General features: G+C 47.8%; 1 protein-coding gene across 6 annotated transcripts in view; it reads left to right on the forward strand.

Annotated features, from left to right (window-relative positions):
• Nucleotides 1–19,094, forward strand: part of hipk2 (homeodomain interacting protein kinase 2) — a 73,924-nt gene that overhangs the window by 36,190 nt on the left and 18,640 nt on the right. For all 6 annotated transcript variants that reach the window (XR_005076410.1, XM_037106693.1, XM_037106697.1 and 3 more), the window contains exons 3-5: nt 14,794–14,917; nt 15,587–15,706; nt 17,880–17,966. Coding sequence is in view for 5 of the 6 variants with exons in the window: in XM_037106693.1 (XP_036962588.1) it covers nt 14,794–14,917; nt 15,587–15,706; nt 17,880–17,966 (331 nt within the window). In the remaining variant the exon portion in view is untranslated. The remainder of the gene's footprint in view (nt 1–14,793; nt 14,918–15,586; nt 15,707–17,879; nt 17,967–19,094) is intronic.

A 19,094-nucleotide genomic window follows, 5' to 3' on the forward strand; every position in this document is an offset into this window, starting at 1 on the left:
GTAGAATAAAAACATGATAGCAATGTCTGTAGTCAAAACCAGTGGAGTTCACAAAATGTAGTAATTTCTCACAGAATGAATAATGTTTCATTTTGTCTCTTATCTAATCTTAAATCCAGCCCAAGTTGTTCTTTCTCACCCTATACATCTGGATCTTAGAGTCGCTGCAGGAACATTCAGTACATTCTAATGCTGATGTTTAATTAGACCATACTATCATATGAGTCAGCTCACTCTCACCTTTGATGGATGGTCAGGTAAATGAGGGCATCCACCTTCTTAATGAGCTGGCATGAAAAGGAAGGAAAACTGAGTGAGAGAAGTCTCCTCTCTTTCAGGATCTGCTTCTGTGTAGCAACTTGTCTCCTACCTTTATTTATTGCATTATGAGATCGGTTTCATGTATCGACTGCTGTTGCTCTTCGCTGGCAACCAGATAGCCTCACAGCCGCAGATGGAGTTATTAGATTGTGTAGCCTGTTTGCTGACATGTCTTTTTACCAACAACATGACACACCTTATAAGAGCCTGCTGCTACGAGAGAATAAAAACGATACCCGATAAGAGCCAAATATGAAAGAACTCATTAAACATTGCGGCAGCGCTTTGTCATCTTGATGCGCCGCCACTGTGGCCTTCGGCCACTCTCTGTCTAACCTCGTCATGTAAACTGTAAACTGTGAATGAGCGGGAGGGTTTCTTCTCCAGATATGATTTGATGCAGGGATGAAAGAAGGATATGTGCTGTTTTTGGGCGGGTAGAGGAGGGGATGGTGATGGTGAAAGTCGAGCCAGGGAGGCAGGGAACAGCCAAACTCGACGCCCAGCTGTGAAGCTGCCCCTGGGGCCTTGGGAGGCTTTGGAATGTGGCTGATGTGAGTCTGGTTTTGGGCTGGAGATAGCGAAAGGCCGGGGGCATGCAGCTGTGAGCAGTGATGTCTGGGAGAAGGGCGTGTGCACTTCCATACCTACGTGTTAAAAGAAGGAGAAAAGAGGAAACGGAGAGCTCATTTTTTGGGTGCATTCATGTGTTTTTGCTTCTGTGTGTGTGTGTGTGTGTGAGAGAGAGAGTGTGTGTGTCAGCTCATGGGTATGTTTGTATTTATACATGCCACAGCTGAGGTCCCCTCCCAGGGAAAGGAGCGACATTCGGGCTCATTTCCTGTTTGAGGGTCCGGGGCGCGCTCTTTTTTCGCCTCGCTCACCAGAGACGTCTGGAATGTGAGACTGAAGCAGATTACAACAGGCGACCTCCCTCAAGGATTGGTCGGTTTGCCAGTCAGCTGAGAGACGCTTTGTTCAGAGCGAGCCTGTCAGGCGGAGATGACAGCTAGCTTTTGTTCTGGAGATTTCCTGTCCTGTCCTGGGCTAAGGGTCGGTTAAAGTGCACAGAGGAGCCGTAGCACCACTCCCTTGCTCCCCCTCCCCTCCCCTCCCCTTTTTTTTCCCGCCATTTTAATCCCCGCTGACCGTGTTTCCCACCCAGCGACCAATTACAATGCTGTGTGTGTCGGGGAGAGGTGATCTGATTGGCTGTGTCGGGGGTGCCTGGGAGGTCAGGGCTGTGTTCATTTCACACTGTGTCCTCTTGGACTCCCTCCAGCAGCACCCTCAGAGCGCCCACACAGACAGCAGAAGGAATAAAAAGTCGCGCGAGGGGAGGAAAAGGAGGCAAGGGGGAGACAAATAGACGGGGAAAAAGGGAGACCTCCTCTGTACACAGCCTTCAGTGCGGTTGTGATTTCTTGCCTGAGAAATCGTAAATGTGTCATGTTTAGCACTGGTTTAAAAATTCACATTGACTCCGGCAGGCACCTCCAGTGCCGCTGCTGCTCAGCACAGTTTCTGCTTGTACTGTAAAACTGTCTGTTGCCTCCGACTCCACAACAAAAGGAAATGTTCAGAGCCAGAATGCCTTTGACAACGTGTGTGTGTGTGTGTGTGTGTGTGTGTGTGTGTGTGTGTGTGTGTGTGTGTGTGTGTGTTTCAGTGAGAGGGGACGGTCTTCCCCCTGGGCGAGGTACGCCAAGACAGGAAAACACCTGGTTAAGGCAGGCAACCATCAGTTATTACGGAGCTGTCACAGGACATGTATATCTGTGTGGAATGTTTTTTTATCACATGATGAAAGCCTATTTGTCATCCGTTCATCCTTGGTATGTCTCGTCATGGAGAAAGAAAAAAATCTTGTGCATCCTTGAAAGAGCCGAACAATCTCGTCTGTCATTACACTCCCTAGAGCAACACCGCCCGATCTCAGGTGGAGCTATCAGTTCTTTTCATACTTTGTCATTTGGCTTGTAAACATGACCTTTACCCCTGTCTCTATCTTTGTTTATAGGTGTTAAACACGGGGGGGGCGGGCAGAAACCAAAGACAGTCACGTTTTAAGGGCAATTTGACTCGCGGGGACCGCCGGATAAACCCAACGTGCTCTCCATTTGTTATGACTCACGTGCGTCTCCGTGTTTTTCATTCATGTATTCAGCCGGGTATATCCCATGGAAGTTGGATCAGGAATGTGTTATTTTGACTGTATGTTTCAAGCCACGGTTCATCTTACAGCAACAGCAATTTGAAGACATCACCTTGGAAATTGTAACGGGCATCTCTCACCTTTTTATGACGTTTTATAGACGGAATAGTGAATGGGTTCAACAGATTAACTGACAATGAAAGTGAGTGAGTTACTTCCCCCAGTCAGTGTGTGACCTGCAGTAAATGACCATCAGCTCTCCCCCTGTGTGGAGAGGCGGCACGTGGACTGACAATCACATGTAACAGCATACACACACCCCCCTCCCCTCCCCTGGCAAGTGATACTTCAACAGCAAAAGCTTAATTAAGATAATACTTTTATGTCACTTCCTTCTTTAATCTCACACATAAACTTATCTGAGCCCCCCCGCCGTGCGTACATGGTAGCCAGTGCAGATAGCGCCCGCAGAGTTGTGTTGAAATAACTGTTTAGATGGAATCAAAGCTGTCTGCTTCCTCTTTGAGTGAGCCAGAAATAACAATGTCATTTTGTCCATAATAATTGAATCTTCAAGTATGGCTACATGGAAAGGATAATGCCGTATCGATTGTTGCTTTACAGTAATTGTTTTTCCCTCAATAGACAATGTATGGCATATTAAATGCCGAGCGTGCCTTCCCCGCTTGTCATGGTGGGCCGTATAGGGGACGGAGGAAAATTATCACTCTGTGTATGGCAGAGGGAAGGCAAAACAATACAGGGGTATTGTCATTGAGAGGTGATTAACTGTGACTGCACTCACAAATGACTGCAGGGCACTGTTGCTTGGCCAAATTAATTACCTGTCATTGTGACTGATTGTTTCTGAAGACATCTCTTATAATTATTATTGTTGCCCGCTCTAAGAAAAGAGTACTTCCTGCATCTTAGCATGCCGCAGCCAACAGACACACAAACAGCGCTGATTTAAGGCTGAATTATACCTTGTGTGCCTGTTTCTGCTCCATACGTGGCTCCGACCACTCTATAAATGCATGCATGCGCACATCCATGAATTGTAAACATTTAATTATCACCAGTAGTGTCTCAGCCCAAGTTATGTGAACAAATGTGGCTTCAACATTGTGAAAGAGAGCGCACTTCAAAGACTGAACCCGACACGAGAAACTGTAGCTCTCATTTACAAGTCCAAAAACACCGTCAGGCACACAACACTATCGACGTCCTCCTCATTTGTCTCAGCTCGGCTTCTGATGAGGCTATGAGACGGGAATGGTCTATTTGTCCAAATTCCTCCCTAAAGCCTTAATAATCCTGCTGTTGTTTCTCTACGTGATGACATTTCTAATTCTTGTCAGGGAAGAATGCAGCGTGACAAACGGCGTTAAGAGTGTCTGAAGGCGCAGCGGGCAGGCGGCATGCTGGGGCAGTCAGAGGGACACGAGTCTGAGGAGGGGAGGACTCATGATCGCCTCACCTTTACCAAAGGACACTCTGGAGGATGTGTGTGTGGGGGTGTGTGTGTGCGTGTGTCTGTGTACCTTCTTGTATGCTTATGTGAGAGTTGTCATGCATGCATGATTATGAGAGGGAAGGAGGCGGAGGGGGGTCAGTCGCTGTGTTGGATTAAGATCCGACCACATCTGGGTGATCAGCCTCTGTCAGTCCGTCCTATCCGCTCTCTAATTAACCATGAGCCTGCCGCACTCCGGGGATTTACTGAAAACACACACATATGCCACGGAGAAGAGAGTACAGACCGCCTGACACACACTGGGGCGGGAGGAGAAACAGGTAGAAAGAAGGAGCAAGCTTGGGGAGATTCTTCCAGGAGGCCTCTCCTCACGTTAAATTTTAGAAAGAGACGGGGAGCTGCTATAGGCCCTGTGTGAGGTTTAGTTACAGCTCTCCGCGGCCCTGTAGCTCGTCGCGAAGGCAGCGCAGCCCTGGGCACCGAGAATTCATGTCACACGCAGCAGAATTTGATTAGGCAGGAGATGGTATTACTGCCAGACTGGGTGGGAGGAAGGAAGACGGTAGTCAAACAAGGGATAGTGATGGAGAGAGGGAGGAGAGAAGGGGGTTGGGGGGGGATGGGTGGAGGAGGAAGAGAAAGTGAGCACATGTACTGTATGTCAGTGCATGCTGGGGTTGGGGTAAGGTGGAGGGGATTTTCCTTTTTTTTCTTTTTTTTTTCGACCTGCCTTTGCAAATGTTTCCCCCATGTGCTCTCTCACTTGCCCCAGAAAATGAGGAACCAGTGAACCAGAGCAGCGTTTATGATTGAAACGGTGTATGTGCATGTGTGTTTTGTATGCGCCTGTTTGTGTGTAGTGAATGGCAGGGAGACGTATGTCGTTACCAGCGGGAGGACGGCGCCCCCGTGGCTCCCAGCTATATGTTCTCAGGCGCCACATTTTCAAATGGATTTTCGGCGTCTGTTGTTTTACCACATATCCAGTAGTGCGGCTCCGCCAGCCGACCACATTGATCGTGCCCCCTCTTTCTCTCCCCTATCACTTGATCTCTGTCTTAGTCACCCTAAATCAACAGAATGGGGCGTATCGATGCAGAGCTTTGCAATATTTTGCTGTGGACTGCGTTGGACTAAAGCCACTGCTGGAGGAAACTAGACAATAAAACAACGATAATGCCCGTCAGCCAGACGGCAGAAAATACAGACAAACTGCGAGCGCGGGAGACAGATAGACAGTCAGTCAAGCAGGCAGATGAGATTGTGATTGCCTTGGCCAGCAGTTTACATAACTGTCATGCTGGGCTTTTTGACTGAATGGCTGTGATAGAACACAAAATGAAATATGGTCTGTTTTGCAGTTTGGGGCTCCAGGCCGCCTTGTTGTGGCTTGCACTGTGCCGGATGGAATTGGAGCTGAGTGAAACGGTTTAAGTCCAGCTCCCTGAATCCCTTAGACCCTCTAATTTTCTGAAGTGATCAAGGCTCCGGTTTAAGCGTCCCCCTCCCACGAGCAGACGCAATCTCATCTGCCTGGCTGGCCGTCTGGGTTAGGGTTAGGGTTAGAGTGTGTCTCACTGCTTCCCTGTCTGTTTGGGTGGACGTCTCAGCCGTGGCGACAGGCTCACCAGCTGGTTAAGCTGGTTGACTGAGTGACTGCATGTTAGGATGCATTATCGTCCGTCTGTATTTCTGCCTTTAGTTTGGCTTTACCCACTCCTAGCGGGCTCTCTGTGTGACCCACATATTTCCCCGGGGCTTGTTGACAGTGGAGAGATTGGTGACTAACAGAGTCTGAGGGTATGATGGCATCATTCTGAAGCCTCAGCAGCCGTGATTTAATACTTTCTAAGAAACTCTCTTGTGAGATTTACTTTTGACTGCCAGGACGCGGTATCAGGTCCCCATTTTCAAGTTATTGTTTAGAGATTCCGCCAGCGTACGATTTTCACGGAGAGTTTGAGTCTGTCAGAGCAGAGCTGCACATGCCTGAGGGTTGGGTCAGTGTCTGGCCAGTGGCTGGTAGAATGGCCTAATACTGTCTGACTGTCAGTCCACTACCGTAATAAGGCTGCAGAGACTTGAGGCTCCCTCTCCGCGTCCCCTACATCTTCTCGCCAGGCTGTCTGCAACCCAGAGCATCACCGCGTGACAGATACCCATCATTTACCTTCCCCGCTCTCTTCGCTTTGGCAAGGGAGGCAGAAGGGGACCGAATGTGTTTGAGTGTGTAGGTGGGTGGGTGCCGATTGAGGGGCGCATCCATCTTCTATTGTTTTGCCCACCACGGTCTCTCCATCTTTCCCTGCCTCATCTCCTTTCTGTCATTTCTCCTTCTCCCCCCCCACCCGGTTGAAAGAGGTCTGTCCCTTTGACCCCTGCACCAGGCGATGGGGGTTGGAGGTATGGAGGGTTGCAGGTGGAGATTAGATGTATTACCTCTAGGGTCGGCCGCGTGCTGGAGAGAAATAACGACCACAGGAAAGCAGTAATTACCAGGTGGGGAAGGATGAAGCGCAGAGTAGATGTCTCAACTAGCTGTACTGTGGCGGTGCTCATTGTTTGGTTATTGTAGCTGTTAGTGTTGCTAATGGAAGAGGGCCGGGTGGAAGACGGGGTGGCACGCTGCTTCTCTGAGGGTGGAGAAAAGGTCTCCATAGCAGCAAGGCCAATAAAAAATGTGCTTGATGTTACCTAACTGTAAATCTGATATGTTATCTAACGCAGCCATTTGAGAAAACAGCTTGTGGGTAACAGCATTGGGTGATGCCATGTGAGAGAATGTGGCACATCCTGTGTGTGCTAATATTGACCGTGCCACGCTGCGACGGCGGGGCTCCATGTGTGCCACGGGTGGCGCTCCGCCTGCTGAATATCTCATCATATAAAACGCCTCGAAGAGGAAGGGAGGGGTTAAATGTGAGCTGGTGAGACTGGGAACGGAGACAACCTTTGAATGCACATATGCTATCTATGTTAGCGCTCAGTTACAGATTATATGCAGCTGTCACCCATATTTTACATTAGCCTGCCATGATGCACTGGAGTTGCGTGCTGTTAAAGTTCCTGATTGTTTTTTTTTTTTCGTTTTTTTTCCTTATTTTTTTTTTTTTTTTTTGCATTATCACGATAGTCTCATGCTCTTTAGGTGAATAATTCCATCGGATGCCGATCCGTCCTCTTTTTCTTTCTTGATTTGCCTCGTTGTGATGCATCGCTCGGCTCACAGGGAATGCTAATGCTTTAACAGGTAAAACATCGGCAGCCCTGTCAGCGCATTTGCTGCAAGTGAGAGAGAGAGAGAGAGAGAGAGAGAGAGAGAGAGAGAGAGAGAGAGAGGGGAAGGCCTGTTTTTCAGGCCTTGAACACCAGGAATGCTGCTTTCAGGGAGGGAGACAACATTTCTCAAGGACTCTGTTAAAAAGTTTGCCTTGTCCAGATCCCCCACTTCCCCTCCCGCTTTCCATCGCTGAACCACCTGGAACACCCAGTCCTGACGTTTGACAGCCATCGACACCGTCTGCCTACATAAAATGTGCATTTTACACGATTGCCGCTATGCCTGGCTTGTGCACTGTGCTGCAGTTTCTGATGTGATGAGAGCAGGTGGGATGCTGTAGCGTGTGTGTGTGAGTGCGTGTGTGTGTGTTGGGCTGGGGCGGGTTCCTGAGAGCCACAGGTGCACAGTAGGGGATGTAGCTCTGCACATTGATTTCACAGTCAGCGACCACCGTGCAATACATCGAGAAAAGTGTTTTCTCTATGGTGCATCTTCAAAGAGGCTGTGGAGGAACCTTCGAGGGCATGAATATGTAGATGAATACCCCGGGGAAGGAAGGGAGTCATTCACAGCACCGACCGGAGCCTTTTTACATTAGGCAACGGCGAAAGCGTGGGATGGAGAGAGGGGAAGAGGCGAAGAGACGGGAGGAATGGGGAAGAAGACGAGCAGGAGATAGAGGGGAGAAAAGTTAATGGGAGGCTCTTTTCTCATGAAGTGCTTTTTCCTGTTAGCGCCGGACAGCTTCCTCTCCTGCTCCCCCCCCCCCCGCTAGCACCGTGCCATAGCAGCGCTCTCAACATATCCAGTGGTATATGGTCTTATTTACCAGTATACATGCCCGCCTGCTATTGAATAAAACATAGTTACATAAGGACCGATGACGAAGTCTGGAGAACGGAAACTAAAGAGATCAAACCCATTACCATACACTGGCTGACCCGTGTGTGTGTGTGTGTGTGTGTGTGTGTGTGTGCATCTGTGTTGTGCATTTGTGCGTGTGTGTAAATGCTGCAGGGTTCCAGGGATCCATCAGTCTCCCGTCTGGAGCCAAGCTAAGGGAAGGTCAGCCTGATGGATACATCCTGACATGCACACAGCCTGTGATGTCAGCTGCGTGTGTGTGTCTGCGCTAGTGTGTCTGCATGTGTGTGTGTGGGCTGGCAGGCTAGCCAAGCGCAGGCACGGTTCAGCAGAGCAGAGGGCGGACAGGCGTGCGGGGAGGGAGGCGCTAGCCTGGCCTCGGCGCCCTAGTTTGAGGGGTTTGAAGGGGGTTTTGCTGGCAGAGGGGTTGCGAGGAGGGGGCGGGGGGGCGGATGGCGAGGCAGGGTGAGGTGTAGGCAGGGGTTGGCTGGGCTGGCAGTGGAGGAGGGTGGGTGAAGGGGCTGAGGGGTAGGGGCGGGCTAGGGTGGCAGAAGAAAGGCTCCATTCATGAGTCGTGCCATCTCTGGCTCCCAAGGGGACTGGGGCTCATCAATGACCAGGCCAGCTGGGAGGATGTCAGCATGCAGACTCTCTCTCTCTCACCCTCTCTGTCTCTGTGTGTCTCTCTCGCTCTCCCTATCCCACCCTCCCTCTTCCTTTTGTCGAGGCCCTGTGCTGTCAGAGCCACTAGCCCGAACACTGAGGCCTCTCATGCAGTCGGGTCCCCCAGTGAAAACCACAGAAAGCCTCTGGCCAGCCGGTGGTTTGCACACCGTCTGTACTGTAAGTGACATCCATGGTCTGCAGCGAGGAGCTCACCGCCACCACCCTCTGAGAGGCACTGTCTGCGGTGGCCATGCCAGCTGCAGATGGGTGAGGTGGGGTGCAGCATAAAGGCTGATAGATTGGCAGTGTCAGCTCGGATGGTGTATCCAAGGTGATTACCAGGTGACCAGAATATAGCTTTTCAGCCTCGCTTGGGCTTTGGCCCTGTGACTGGCAGCGCTCCCCTGGTTTCCCTCCGCCATGAGGTTCATATTTGACTGATTGAAAACTACTGCCATGATTAGGTCAAAATTTGTTCAGTGTCTGTTTTTTGACCGAATGCAAAACCCCCATCAGCCTCGACTGTGCAGTGTTCAGGGCTAACGGGCCTGAAGTTAGCATGCTTACACACAAAACCAAGAAGGGTATATATAGCTTCACTGATCCACCAGCATGGGTACAGGCTCTCAGACAACGTCAGACAAAACAGGCTTTAAATAAGACTTTATTCTTCTGGTGTCCTTTTTTGAGCAGTTTTGAAATACACTACAGGTGCACTATGTAACTTTTTTTCAGGTCTGTAAACAAAGAAACAAAGACAGATCTCATGGAATAGCAGCTTGAGATAAATAATAGTTTAGGTTTACTTTCCCCCTGTTGGGAATAAAAATATATCTGCCAATCCAGAAGTCCAACGATTGAAAAATTAAGGACTAAATAATCCAAATTGTCACTTAAAAAAGTCGCACAGTGCAGCTTTGAAATATTTCCGTTGACCCCCCCCATGTGGCTGCTCGTGTGCGGTCGAGATTAACAAAGGTTCCCATATCGCATTGAAAACTGAAATGGTCTGATCTGCACTACCCGTCAGTTGCGTGTGCTTTACTACGTTAGGAAGGAAAAGGAACGGGGGGGGGGAGGAAAGGAGCGAGCTTTGTGAGCTGCACAGATGTGTGTGCTGTTTATCACTGCCAGTGAAAGGCCTGCATCAGCAACAGCTGTACGTCGCTTTGCATGCAATGGCAGCGGTGCACTGGTACAGGGGAGGCGAATTTGCATTTGTGGTTTCATATCATGAGAAACGATGTTACTCCCTCTCTCATCCTTCCTCCTTCACTCTGCTCTCTTCCTTGCACTCTCTCTCTCTCTCTCTCTGTCTCGCTGAACGGGAGGAGATCTCTGTGAGAGGAGGCAGAGAAGCCATGAGAACAGCCTAAAGTAGAGCACTGGAGCATAACCCAGGAAGGCTGAAATGGATCCAAGCATAACATCAACACTAGCAAATCTCTCCATCACACACAAGGGCAAAGTCCGTGTGGTCATGGCACACAGCTAAGCACACATGCATAGAAAAGACGTTGCACTAAAGCTAAAGCCCGAGCACTAATCACACGCTCATGAAAGTGGGTTTTGTGGAAGGCAGCTGTTATGAAAGCCACCTTTCTTTGACATCAAATGTGGATCTGCTGCCAGTTTCTGCATCTTTGTGTGCAAGTATGAATTACATATGGTGACGGTCATTGGAAGTCACTTAGTTCGGCGTTTTGGTTCTGAGAAAAGGGGGTAAAGTTTAAGGTCCTGTGGTCTGCATGTGTCCGCCGGAGTCGCGGTGATCTGAAGGATCATCTGATGAAAGAGCTTCCTGTGGCTTTCATCCCCACAATGCGTTTCGACGGGGGAAGAATTTCCCCGGAGCCGAGTTGAAAAACAAAACGAAAAAGAAAAATGGCCTCGTATTGTGAGGACAGCCTCCTCTTTTTTCCCTAAAACGGCCCGTACATATTTTTGGTTTGCTCAAAAGTCAGATGAGGCTTTTTGGAGAACTTGCACCCAAATTCAAATAAGGGAGTATATGTTGTGTGCTTTTGTGTGGGAATGTGTGAATGTGCTGTGGGACTGCTGGGCCGGGCACGTGACGCCAGAGTATATTGGCTTTATTATGTTGTAAAATATGCAGAACAGAACGTCATCTGTGATGACGATGAAGCGCCGCTTGCTCCCATTATCAACTTCTGCACAGACAGCACAATAAGCAGGGGGGTTGAAAGTACTAACAGTGATATTTGAGTATATAAATAGAGCATAATCCTTCACAGACTTTTGTCTGTTGTTCATCGTTTGTCAAGATCTCTCAGTTGAGCAGTAAAGTGATTTGACTTTGGTTTCTGAAGACTTCAGAAGAATCAGCAGCGTTTACGTGGACCCTTGCATTCGACTTATACACAGAATTAAATCCCAATCAGAATTCTAATGCCTCAGTCAGGAGAGACTGGTCTGATTCTGCTCCTCTGAATGCTTTTGTAATCAGATGGGGGCGGGGGGGGGGGGGGCTGATTAAACTTTTGGACACATATTTATTTATTTATTTGTTTGTTTGGTATTGTGGAAGGCCTCCGTGGTTGAAACGCTCAGAACAGCGAGCTGTACGAGGATGAGTGCAGCCAGAATCCACTAGACCATAAAGCCAAATATTGTTCCAAGGACCTGACGTGGCTCCATGTTGAAAACTGCATTGACAGGTGGAGCGAACAAATGAATGGATAAATTGAATTTTTTGAATGAAGTTGGACTAAACAAACTTCAAATTCCTCTTTGGTTGTTTGATTTCCGAGAGATGAACCACTCTGCGCGCGTCTAAAAAGTTTTATTCTGGCAAATGGTCTGATACGTAAGAATTAAACACCTGTCTATTTCATCCTCCAAGCAAATCCAGGGGCAGCGCGTAGCCAGAGCAACCGCTGATTGCTGCTAACTGTAGCTGACAATGGCTAATTAGCTCTGTTGGCCGTGCAGCTAGCCTTCTATCATCTGACTCTTTGGCAATATTATGAGGCAGCAAAGATGGAAACTCTAATCAGAATGACTTCAGATCAGATTGAAGAAACAGTGTCTGTCTGATCACAGCTAGTGACGCTAAAGCAATGATGCATAACAGGTTGCTCAGTGTTTATGAATGTTTGCTGAAGGTAGAAATGGACAAAAAGCCTTCCTGGAACACAACGACTAGTTTCAACTTTTCTGGCGCGCTTGCCTGCCTGTACCTGTCCACGTCTGTGTGCAGCCGTTGGCGTTATGTCCACTCTAACAGGCTGTGAGTTGAGGATCACGCTAAGCCCGGTCCTGGTGTCCGCCTCTTCTCCTTCCGAGTGGACCTGGCTGTTCCCTCCGCTATCGCCTCTGAGCAGGCTCCTTTATGCCTCCTTGGCAGCCCCTTGATAGACGTCTCGGCTCATTGCGTGTGAAGGTGTCTTTGTATTGCTGTGTAATGGCGCCCTAAGATACTGTTGCTAGAGTGTTGTCTTGGTGTCTGTTCCACCACTGCCCTTGAGACCCCAATAACCACCCTCTGTGGCAGGAGCTCCTCATTGGGCGAGGCGCCGCTCCCCCTCATTTGCTTTGCTTGTGCCTCTCCCGCGCTCTTGAACTCTCCTCTCCTTTTTTTTTTTTTTTTTAGAAACTTAGTATCTTCCGCGTCTTCTGCCTTTCCATATTAGACGTATCTCAGCGTGCGATGAATTGCCTGTGCCCTCTTGTCACTTTGCCTTTTCCTCAGTGAGTAGTGAATGGAGGGCAAAAGGGCTACAGTTGGAAATTTGCTTTTAAGTATGTGAGGTATGTTCATTCATTCTCCTCCAGCCCTCGGAGCGCGTACCCGTCGCCCCCCTACAGGCCTATAAAGTCCTATAGCATTCCCCCATGCTGTTTTCCACATTCTCTGTTTCCCTGGTACCTACAGTTCCAGCGGGATCGAGGCCAGGCCCCCTCGTTTCTCTCGCTGCGACCGAAACTCTGCCAGAGCCCGCCCTAGGCTGGTGGGGGGGGGGTAGCCTAGTTACCATGGTCACGGCAATCAGCACTGTGAACTCAGCGATGAATGAGCAACTTTGCAAGATTCGACTTTAAGCTCCTGTGATCTGTGTGTCATGCTTTTAATATGCTGTTAACAGACAGAGGGGGGATTTCAGCCGGACCGTTTCTGCCCGGCTTGGAGTTACAGATAGGTCGAGCGTCCCGCCTGCTTCGGTCGGCGGGGGCCGAGTTTTTGCAGCTAATTTCGCCAGTAGTTTACAGCAATTTTAGACCCCTCCCCCAAGAGTGATGACAGCCAGAGAACCTCTTAAAAGTGCTTTGGATTGTTAGAGTGCGGAGTCGCAATGTTCTTGGTTATTTTAAGCCCCATCAGAGACGTGAGCTCACAAGAGGTGCATTAGTCTTTCTGACAGGATATTAAACGTGTTGAATGAAAGTTGGGAATTGTTTTGGACGGCCATGCTGCTCAAATAACTGAAGCAATATCTCTTCTTTTCTTTTTTTTTTATCAAATCATAGATATTTATCTCTTCTACCACTGACATGGTCTCTGTGTGTGTGTGTGTGTGTGGGTGTGTGTGTGTGTGGCGGTGAATGAATGCGTAGCCGACTAAAAAGCCCAAATGAAGCTTATTGCACGCTCTACAGAATTTTTATGTTGTTTTCATTTTTCATGGCATAATTGCGTCCACATGGCTTTGTGGCCGTGGACCATGAAACTCTGTAAACATACCACCCCGCTACCTCCACACAGTGCCCGCGTCTGAGCGGCGGAGATGGGGCTCAGCGATTGGTGCTGCTCGGTTATCGGGGGTTCTGGTTCAATTTCCCCAAACAGAGCACACATGAAGGGTATTAACGGAGTCGTTTCCCACAGCTTAAAGCGCTGAAACAAAGATACAACACAGTCACGAACATCATGCTCGCAGAAAGAGGTCGAAATTACAAGTGAAAAAAAAAAGCATCATGAAACAGTGAGATTCTCTCCTGACGTGGGGGATGTTTGGCAGATAACACGCAGCACTGGAACCGTTATTGTTGACACATGATGATATGGATATACTGAGAATACAAACAATGCTGCAATAGGCTACAATGAGAATGTCAATAATAGGGTTCTGTCTAATGACTTCACTGTTCACACAGAGTACAGGGAGTGCAGAATGAATAGGTAGTGTAGTGAAACGAAGAGAAGAATAAGACGGTGTGGTTTGAGCAGTCTAACAGTTGTAAACATGTGAAAATAGATAAAAAGGATCAGCTGACGTGTTTTTTCTGGGACGATACTGGTGCTGATTATTTGTAGGAGACGAATAACAGATATACTGATACTGATATACATTTGCTGTTAAAATAAGAAATTCGGCTCAAATTTTAGAATAACCGCCAATGGAAGGTTACTAACTACAGTCTAGTTTAAAGTTCTGTATTTCCATATTCTGCTCATTTACATTTACGTCTACATTTACTCGATAACTTTAGTCATCAGACACATTTGTAATATTCATTGTCGTTCATTATTACTTGTTATGTGTAACCAATCGGAACGTGTTTGGGACACAGTGAAAAAGCCTAAAACAGCACTATAAGAAGGAACGCTGTTCAAGCATTTCATGCATTGTGTGATAAATGTTGGGATATCACAGCAGCCTGTAGACACTAAAGACTCATCAAATTGTCTTGGTGTGGAAACATGAGACGGTCTGTGTGTGTGTTTGTGTCTGTGTTGTCTAATTAAATCGTGCTGGCTTCAGGAATGTTACTCAAACCTGTGGATAGTCTCCAGCTCACTCCTACATATGCAGCGTAGATTATTTCCTCCTCTGACCTGTGCGTACTCCACTGGGCCGCTCTCCATGAGCTCAGAGGAAGTGTGAAACCAAGCTCCACACTCGGCTTCTGCAGACACAGTCTTTGTATTGAAACTGACGATGTAGTCATGTTACAATCATAATCTCAATGTTTCCTTTTAAAGCTCTGGCTCTGCAAGACCAAAAAAAAAAAAAATAAATAAAAAAAAGCCTGATTTCTAACCGCGCTGTGTGTTCTCTTTGTCTCCAGGGCTCCGGAGATCATCCTGGGCCTGCCGTTCTGTGAGGCCATAGACATGTGGTCCCTGGGCTGTGTGATAGCTGAGCTCTTCCTGGGATGGCCCCTCTATCCGGGGGCCTCGGAGTACGATCAGGTAACGCACAACGCTCGCTCGGCCTTTCAAATTGTTTGGGTGCTAGCACAACTGTGAGTTGGAGCTGTTGCGCGCCGTTGTGCTCATGCACTTGCGAGTGCTCCCTCTCCACCAGTGTGTGTTTGCGAGTGTGTCTGGGAGGGTGGGACGCCTCTCAAATCCCCCTGACAGCCCCTGATGATTCTTGCGCAGCCTCCCTGTTTATCTGAACAGATGCCACAGAGCCACTTGTCCAATTAGCGCAGCCCCTGTGCTCCAGAGCAAGACATCGCGGCGTTCCCCTCTCTCTATCAGTCAGACGAGGCTCGGTGGGAAAACCTTGAGCAAGTCATGCTCCATCACTGAACAAGCCCGCCTGATTTTTCACAAAAAAAAAACAAAAAACGTAGCAAAGTGTCTCATTTACAAGTCTCAAATCAATCTTAGACTCTTAAGCTGAGGTCATGTTTGGGAGCTATGCATATTTCAGCCAGATAAGTCTGGAGTAGTTACTGTCAGCTTTGATTTTCAAAACTGCCAAAAAAACATCCATCCGAAATTTTTTTGGACTGTTATTTGGCAGCCGTTGGAAGAATTCACAGCGCTCCCCAATTAAAGGCAACTCGCACTTCAATCATGCATATAATGTGAAGTTTAAAAAAAGATTTTTTCCCCTCTTGTGTCTTGCAGATCCGGTACATCTCACAGACACAGGGTCTGCCTGCAGAGTATCTGTTGAGTGCAGGGACAAAGACCAACAGGTTCTTCAACAGAGAGACGGACTCAACCTACCCGCTCTGGAGACTAAAGGTACAGCCTGAGTGATGCAAACGCGCGCACACGGACACACAACTTCCCGGCGGAGGAACGTAGCTGAGTACATTTCCTCAAATACTGAACCTAAGTACAAATGTGGGGAAGTCGATACTTTACATGAGTCTTTTCTTATCATGCGAGGGAAGCTGGGTGCAGGCCTGGCCATGGTGCTTGTGGCCTCCATTACATTACAATATCAGTGTTAACGAATCATGATAAACAACAACAAAAATACTTCTCAAATTAGGATGACACGCACAAACCATTTGAAGAGATAATAAAATCATATGTTTTGTCATATATTAAACTGTCCAACAGTTTACACTAGTGCAGCCTACATGATGAGTTGCTTAATTGGTGTGTCAGTTTGACAACCACTTTAAGTCATTAGCTCATCTTCTCAGCTTCACAACTGCGAGAATTAGCTCCTTTTCCTTTTAATGATTGTAATGATTTTATGTTTAATAAGCATCATTTTTTTAAGCTGAGAATTCAGAGGCTTGGACAAAACGTGTCACTTTGGCATCTAAGTCACATTTCTCGCTCTAGCTCCACCTCGACCGACCACAACAATAAAATCCTCCTTTCGCATTGATGTATGAGAAATGATCACATTATATTGATGATTACTTAGTGGTATATACTACAAAGTGTATACAGTATATCATAAAGGTCACATTTCTCTGCATAACTTTTAATATTTTAAACAGACTTTCCTGATTGTTCTTGACATATTTGTAAGTAACTATTGCAATGCAGGACTTTTTTTCGTCACAAAGTATTTTTACAGAGTGGTATAAGTACTTTTATTGAGGTAAAGCATCTGAATACTTCCTCCACCGCTGCAAATTACAAACTTGTTGGCATCAGGAACCTCTTCCTCGGAACGGGTGATACTGTGGCAGGCCACATCTGTCATTGATACTCCACAAACTCTGGCTCCACGGTGATGGACCTGTTCCTGGCTATAAACAAAGTGAGAGAGTAATAAGAGCAAAATGGATCTGGCAAATGGATGTCCCAGCTCGACGACTCCGTCTCAGATGGTGTCTGCTCCAACGCCCCCTCCCACTGTCCCTCTATGTAGGCCACTCAATGAGCAGGTCCGCTCCTGTCTTGTGTACCCTCATTAACTTAAGTTGAACTTTCGTGAGCCACGCAGTGAACTTTCTCACTCGGTTCTTGAGTGTATTGAACTGCAAATACTGATCCGTCTCTGCAGGGTATGGCCGTGCTTTTGCCACGTCTTTGTGCCGAGGATTGATCTGCTTTGGGTGCGTTCGTTCCTTAGGAATCCCAGTAACATACCACACTGACAGCAGCTGATGAACGTGATTGGAGAAATGAAGATGTATGATAGTGTATGTGCTCTGTGTATGATCACCACAGGCTTTTAGAAGATGTCAGGGAAAAGAAATGCGCAGCCAGTACTAAGACTTTCAGAGTCATCCTCTGAAAAACTGCATGAGGCCTTTTTTAAAAACACATTATTGTCGGTTCAAACAAGGGAGTTTCTGAGTTCCTCGAGATAAGAGTTGACAGTAACATTGTGGGCAGGACACAGGCACAAGATTATTAGCTCATGCTTGACACCACTGCTGTGACTCCTCATGATTTTCTAGTGTCTCGGGTATGTGGAAAATCAAACCTCAAGGCATCTTGACCTCTTTCTTTCCGCTCCGAAGAGAGATTGCTCAGCTTTAATGTGACCTTGCCATGTGTTTCTGTGTAACAGCAGCTGCGTGGCTTTGCTGAATGTAATTAAAAAATATCATGTGTTCAGTCAGGAGGTTTCCATAGTCAACACAGATTAGTTTTGTGTAAATTTGCATCTTTGAAAAAACAAGTGATCACCCCTGTTTATACTTGCCTGTGCATTTTTCCTGCACTTCATGTAAATGTGTGTCCGCGTGCGCTTGCTTTAAGCTGTGGTGTCGCGCGTATTCCCTCCGTGACCAAGTGTGCGCCTCCACATGCAGTCTCCCCCAATCTTGCCCTGGTTGTTAGATGAGTGTTTGTGTGCTACCCCAGGGTTGCTCAGAGGGCAAGCTGAGTCCTGCTGCACATCAGCAACAAGAGGCTGTAATGAGCCAAATGTAAATAGTGTGTTTCCAGAGGGGAAGTGTGATGGGATTTGAGAGGAACATCTGCTTCTTGTCTCCCGCAGACTCCGGAGGACCACGAGGGCGAGACGGGGATCAAGTCGAAAGAGGCTCGCAAGTACATCTTCAACTGCTTGGATGACATGGCGCAGGTAGGCTGTTGATAGTTTGGGGTTTTTTTTCCCCTCAAACACACCCTCCTGTCTGGCATTTGAGTAGACCCTTCATCGATCGGGTCTACTCAAGTCCAGTTTGATCCGCCACATCTCAAGAAGTGTCTTATCAGATATTTGAAATCCTTATTCAATATTAATCCTGCCAAGGCCTGATCTCCAGATGCGCTGCAGCTATATAGAATCTGAGCAAAATGAAAGCAGCTGTTCACCGAAACCCCCCTTTCCTCAGCTCTGCCTCTGCTCCTCATTTCGCCTTAACCGCCATCTAATAAGTTGCAGACGGACATTTGAGCCTGAACATGTGGCGAGGCTGGTTAACATGTTTTATATGTACAGTTTGCTTTCTTATCTAAGCTGTGTTGCGGCTGTGTTTTCATGCCGAACATCTAGAGTGCACGCAGGCATGTCGGGGGGGGGTTAAGAGTGTAAAAGCTCGTGCACACATTCCATAAGGTCCCCCTCCAGTTTCCCAGACCAGCTCAGCAGGATTGGCACCGTATTGCGTGTGCATGACTCAGCTGGTTGGCCCCCCCAGCGTTACCTGTGGGAATCTGTTTGTTGAGAGGATCTTACATAACCCCCAGGAAGTGACTTATATGGCCCTTATATGGTATACATGGCAAAAAGCACTGCTACTGAGCATCAAATGTCACTTCCCTGTATGACTGAATTCATCTCTCCACAGTGGGAAAGTTCACATGCAGCCATGACATTTTGGTGGGACGTGCCTGACAGTGAGCTGATAGTGACTGTTGTTTTGCTCACCCTCGCTCGGCCAAATACTGGCTCTGCTGGCAGATATGGCAGCGCTGATGGAAAATTACGATGTTTTTTCCCAGAATCCGTGACAGTGCTCTCCTGTCATCATGCGCCGCGATCCTGCCTCTGATAATGACTAGCCAGGAGATAAGAGTTAAGCAGGTGAATTATTTCTTTTTTTTGGAGAGTGGCCAACAACCGGCAGCAGCAGCAGCAGCAGCAGCCTTTTGGAAAGTGTCCATAGGCAACACATGTAGTGACTGAAATGATGGAGACAATTATGTCTGTCCAGCAGCGCCTAGGGCCGCTGTCAGGCCTGTCTGGAATAACATGCAGTCGGCTGGG

This window comes from Acanthopagrus latus, chromosome 8 (genome assembly GCF_904848185.1).
Source record: "Acanthopagrus latus isolate v.2019 chromosome 8, fAcaLat1.1, whole genome shotgun sequence".
Taxonomy (NCBI): Eukaryota; Metazoa; Chordata; class Actinopteri; order Spariformes; family Sparidae; genus Acanthopagrus; species Acanthopagrus latus.